General features: G+C 45.2%; 1 protein-coding gene across 10 annotated transcripts in view; it reads left to right on the forward strand.

Annotated features, from left to right (window-relative positions):
- The window catches only part of Brd8 (bromodomain containing 8), a 41,190-nt gene that overhangs the window by 18,275 nt on the left and 17,161 nt on the right, over positions 1–5,754 (forward strand). For all 10 annotated transcript variants that reach the window (XM_017798475.2, XM_008834300.2, XM_017798476.2 and 7 more), the window contains 3 exons: positions 2,963–3,012; positions 3,189–3,311; positions 4,145–4,225. In XM_017798475.2, the coding sequence (XP_017653964.1) occupies positions 2,963–3,012; positions 3,189–3,311; positions 4,145–4,225 (254 nt within the window). The remainder of the gene's footprint in view (positions 1–2,962; positions 3,013–3,188; positions 3,312–4,144; positions 4,226–5,754) is intronic.

The raw sequence follows: 5,754 nt of genomic DNA on the forward strand, positions 1-5,754 counted from the left end.
GGAGTTGTTGAATCTGCTACTGGACAGTCTGCAGGGGCTTTTTTATCGCTTACAACCTCTCTTTTATTATTCTCTGATGTTTGTAAACTTTCTTCAATTTTAGGTGGGTTTTTTAAGCATTGCTGGATGGCTGCCATAATTGGGAAAAAGGAAAGAGGAAAATCATGCTTTTCCTGGGCTTCTTTCTTATATGCCAAATGTGAAAGAAAGTTCCACACCTCTCGATCAGATATGTCTGCTGATAAGATCCAGGGTGCAAATCCGTACACCTCATTCCAAAATTTTAAGCTTTCCTATTTTGAAATTTTTAATCCTCTAGATTTGAGCAGGGTTTTAAGAGAACGGATTTGGCACTTCTTCTGGCTTGATGCAGAATTTCCCATTGTAAAGGGAAGATGTTTTTACAGCAGTTGGACACTAGAGGGCTGAAGTGCCTTGGCAAGTTACAAGCCCCTAGGTTTGCAGAAAAAAAGTTGTAGTTTTAAATCTTTTGTTCTGGAAGCCGCTTTGAGCTTCCAGGTGTCTGGTAGGGGTTAGTTAATTTGAATTTTTACTGAACCAGTTTCAGCTGTGGCTAGAATGCCTGAGGCAGGATAACAGAGCTGACTAAAGGAATCTGCCTGACTCTAAAGCTTAGAACTTTAGGGATTTTTCCTAGCAGTGTTCAGATAGAAAAGTGGGATGAAGTGACGGTTTCCAAAGGGACGTTCCTGAAATTGAAATTTCAGGGGATCACAGTGGTTCCCAGTCACAAGACCTGCCCACAAATTTGAGAGGCTGGCAGCCACCCTAATGGTTTTTAATTGGCCGATGCCTCACCAGGTTTGATATTAAAAAGATATCTAGATAGAGGTCTTTGTCCACACCTGTATAGGCAGTCGGGGTCCCCTAGGGGATCAGAGAGACCTTCAGTTAACACCAGGGGGTAGCCCTGGCCAGGAAACCTCAGTTGTCTCTCTGGCCCTAGCGGTCCCTGGTGAGGACTTCTAGACCGGAAAAGAAAAGGAGGAAATTTAGAAGAGAGGAAGAGATTAGATTACCCTCCTGAGTGGGAGGGATACTTACAGATCTATCGTTTCTGTGGGCACCAGCTCCTAGCTGGCACGAGGTTCAGAGGCTCTCACGTTGTGGCATGAGGTTCAGAGGCTCCCACGTTGTGGCACGAGGTTCAGAGGCTCCCATGTTGTGGCGCCAGATATAGGTGAGCGCGCACACTGGGCGCATTCCTGGAATGGCATGGCGGACTTCTCCGCCGCTTCGGGTCTCACGTCTCTGTCCGCCACTCCGGTGCTGAAAGTCTCCGCAGCTGGAGCGTTGTCCAGCTGAATCCCGCCCTTAATTCCCCCGTGTACTTTGCTCAGGAACCGAGGTCCACTGGCCATTGGTCCACGTGGGAAGAGTACGAGGACAGATGTTGTGGCGCCAGATATAGGTGAGCGCGCACACTGGGCGCATTCCTGGAATGGCATGGCGGGCTTCTCCGCCGCTTCGGGTCTCACGTCTCTGTCCGCCACTCCGGTGCTGAAAGTCTCCGCTGCTGGAGCGTTGTCCAGCTGAATCCCGCCCTTAATTCCCCCGTGTACTTTGCTCAGGAAACGAGGTCCACTGGCCATTGGACCACGTGGGAAGAGTACGAGGACAGCGAAAGCTAGGCTGTCCGCAAGTCGGTAACGGAGGAGTGCGCCCCCTGGAGAGGCTGGGTCGCCGGTAGTAAGACACAAGACTCAAGACTCGGCTTCGTCTGTGTTACAGCTTTATTAAGTGTCTCTGCTCCAGCTCCTTGCTGTCCAGCTCTCTATTGATCCAGCTCTCTGCGACCCAGCTCTCTAATATTGAGAGAAAGACTGGGATATTTATACCATGGGGGTAGTGGTAAAAGCTTTGGCTGTTAGATACTTTGTGAGGCATTCTATTTACATATGGAAGTGGATTTCTGCCATGCCGCCAGACTGCTGACTACCTGAAAAATCACACAGGAAAGCATGGTATCCCTAGAGCCAGAGGCCATGTTTATGTTAGAGCATTTGTGGCAGGCACTTCAAAAGCAGTCAGGAAGGATGCCAGGTACTTCTGCTGAAAGGAGTCTCAGCACATGATTCCGAGCTGCATGAGTTGTCCAGACGTGAAGGGACTTCTACTTCACAGCAGGGGCCCCCAACATGTGTGTGTGTCCCGGTAGTTTTTTGAACTGATTTGATTACAAAGTAATTTGTCCTTCTAGAAACCATTTTTTTTTTTTTTGGTTTTTTGAAACAGGGTCTCCCTGTAGCCCCAGCAGCCTGTTCTGCTATATATGAAGGCTAGTAGAATCCTTACTAGTTATCACTAATACCACTCCAGGTTTAACAACCAACAATATTGCTATACATTCTCCCAAACTTGTTGGGTCAAGAAACACTGGTTTCTTTTTTTTTTTGGTCTTTTTGACAGGGTCTCCCTGTAGCCCCAGCTGTCCTAGAACTCACTGTGTAGACCAGGCAGGCCTTGAACTCGCAGAGATCCATCCGACTGCCTCTGCCTACCAAGTACTGGGATTACAGGCATGTGCCACCACACCTGGCTGGAAATCGCATATCTTTTTTTTAATATTTTATTATTTTTATTTTATGTGTATGAGTGTATTGCCTGCATGTGTGTAAGTGCACCCATGTTATACAGTGCCTGTTGAAGACAGAAGAGGGCGTTGAATTTCCTGGAACTGGAGTTACAGACGGTTGTTAGCCACCATGTGGGTGCTGGAAATTGAACTTGGATCCTCTGCCAGAGCAGCCAGTGCTCTTAAATGCTGAGTCATCTCTCCAGCCCACCCCCCTTCTTTTTTAAAATTTGGTAGTGGAAGGGGGTTGGGTACAGATGTGTTTGGTGGTCAGGGATAACTAAGTTACTCTAATGTGTTGAACCTTTGAAAGCCTATTGCTTTCCAAGCTTGCCTATCACATCTTCATTTTTTTTTTTTCTATAGCATTGTGCTTCTCAATACTCGGAGCTCCTAGAGACTACTGAGACCCCAAAGTAAGCATAAAGCTAGGTACTTCTGTCATATATCTTTATTGGAAACATTTATTTATTTTACTGGGTGGTAAATGTATGTGAGAAGTTACCTATGATTAAATGGTAGAGAAGGCAAGTGGGAGTGGGGACAGATGTCCTTTTATTTAAATATGATTTTTTTGTTTTATTTTCTGCAGACGGAAACGGGGTGAAAAAGGAGAAGTGGTAGAAACTGTCGAAGATGTTATTGTTCGGAAACTGACTGCTGAGAGAGTTGAGGAACTAAAGAAAGTAATAAAGGAAACACAGGAGAGATACAGGTATTTATCAAATTATTTGGAAAGACATAAGGGACTGACTTCTGGTACACGCAGGAATTTTTAAAAGAGCAGATTAAAAAATGTTCAGGCTGGGTACATGGTATATATCAGTAATCACAGCTACTCAGGAGGTTGAAGTGGATTACTTGAGACTAGAAGTTCAGACCAGCCTAGACCATATAGCAAAGGCTTTACTCAAAAAACAAAACAATGTTGGGGTATGGTGCCACACCTCTTAAGACCCAGCCATCAGGAGGCAGAGGCATGCAGATCTCTGAGTTTGAGGCCAGCCAGGGCTACATAGTGAGATGATGTCTCAAACAAGGGCTAGGGCGATTACTCAGTGGTTAAAAGTGCTTACTGACAACCTGACTTCAGTCTCCTGAAACCATGTAAAAAGCCAGATGTGGGGGTACATATCTGTAGTTCCAGCACCTCTGTAGTGAGATGGGAGGCAGACAAGAGAATTGACCAGAAACTTTGCTTATATAACCCATTGGCACAAACGAGGGATCCCGCTGAAAACAAAGTAGAAGGAGAGAACTCCCAAAACAGTTCTCTGACTTCCACTTGTGTGTTATGGAATATGTGCTTCCACACTTGTGTGTGTAGAGACACAAAATAATAAAAATTTTATAAAGCTGAATATGGTGGCTTATGCCTGTAATCCCAGTGCTTAGGAGAGTGAGGCAGGAATTTCTATAAATTTGAGTCCAGCTGGGGCTACAGAGTAAATTTGAGGTCAACCTGGGTTATAGATGGAGACTCTTGTCTGTCTCTAAAACCCAGAAACAAATTCACAAAGAAAAACCCATCTATCTTTGTTTCTATAGGCGACTGAAAAGAGATGCAGAACTAATTCAAGCTGGACACATGGACAGTCGACTGGATGAGCTTTGCAATGACATTGCAATGTGAGTTCCGTGTGTGCTCTGTTCTCTTTTGCCTCTTTCTGACTCAAGTAATCTAGCTTATTTTCTTCCTTCAGTCGTCCCTTTAGACTTGAGATCTGCCTCAGGAAAGAAGTATATAATTTAATTTTATCTTGGGGCTGGAGAGATGGCTCAGCAGTTAAGAACACTGGCTTTTCTTCCAGAAGACCTGGGTTCGAATTCCAGCACCCACATGGCAGCTACCAACTGTCTGTAACTCCAATTCCAGGGATTCTGATGGCCTCTTCTGTCCTACTCGGACATTGCATGACATGGGGGCACTTACATACAGACAATACACGCATACACATAAAATAAATGATTTTTAAAAATTTAGTTTTATCTTAGCTGGTGGCGTGGTGGTGCACGCCTTTGATCCCAGCACTTGGGAGGCAGAGGCAGGCAGATCTCTGTGAGTTCAAGGCCAGCCTGGTCTACATAGCGAGTTCCAGGACAGCTGGGGCTACAGGGAGACCCTGTCTCAAAAAAAAGACCAAGAAAAAAAAAAAATTTTAGTTTTATCTTATAAATATCTCTATTTTTAAAAAAACAGTATTTTATGTGTATGAGTGTATTGCCTGCATGTATGTAAGTGCTCTTGTGTTATGCAATGCCTGTGGAGGTCAGAAGAGAACATCAGATCCCCTGGAACTAGAGTTACGAACAATTGTTAGCTGCCATGTGAGTGCTGGGAACCTAACCCAGGTCCTCTGCGAGAGCAGTCAATGCTCTTAACTGCTGAGCCATCTCCAGCCCCAGTATTTGTTTTGGGATGGCAGTTAACACAGAAATCTACAGCCAGTCAACATGCAGAAAATAAGCGACCATGGAGTGCTTCACCCTAAATGGGACACCTGTTGCACCCTCTTTCTCAAGGCTTAGGGATCATTGCAGAAGAGTGTTTGGAAAGAGTCTAAGAGCCAGAGGTGGTGGATGAATATACAAGCAAACCATGTATTCCGGGTACTGCAGGGCAGTTGCACATATGAACCCAGGACACTTTTGACAGCATGTGTACAACCTGCACAAGCTCAAGCCAAACAAAAACCCAGAATGGATGGGGGAGATGGGCAAGAAGCCCCAGCCCTAGCTGAGGAACCATTGCCAATTGAGAGATGCTTGGAGAAAGAGAGTCAGTTTTCTTTAAGGATGTGACACTGAGTAGGTTGACCAGGATCCAGGGAATGGACCCATAACCCAAATGCATTTGGGGAAAACAAATTACACTCCTTAGGCTTTAATAAAATCATAGAGGACTTGAAGTGAGGGTATATAGGAAATGGAGGTAGATCTGAGATTAGATGAAAGAAGCAGTCTAAATGCAAACAAAATAATGTTTGAAATTCTCAGTCAATAAAAATATTTTTTGGGGGGGCTGGAGAGATGGCTCAGTGGTTAAGAACACTGGTTGTTCTTGCAGAAGACCTGGGTTCAAATCCCAGCACCCACATGGCAGCTAACAACTGTCCGTAAGTCCAGTTCCAGGGGATCCGACAGCCTCTTCTGTCCTC

The sequence above is a fragment of the Nannospalax galili genome, unplaced genomic scaffold, assembly GCF_000622305.1.
Source record: "Nannospalax galili isolate Female #2095 unplaced genomic scaffold, S.galili_v1.0 scaffold856, whole genome shotgun sequence".
NCBI lineage: Eukaryota > Metazoa > Chordata > Mammalia > Rodentia > Spalacidae > Nannospalax > Nannospalax galili.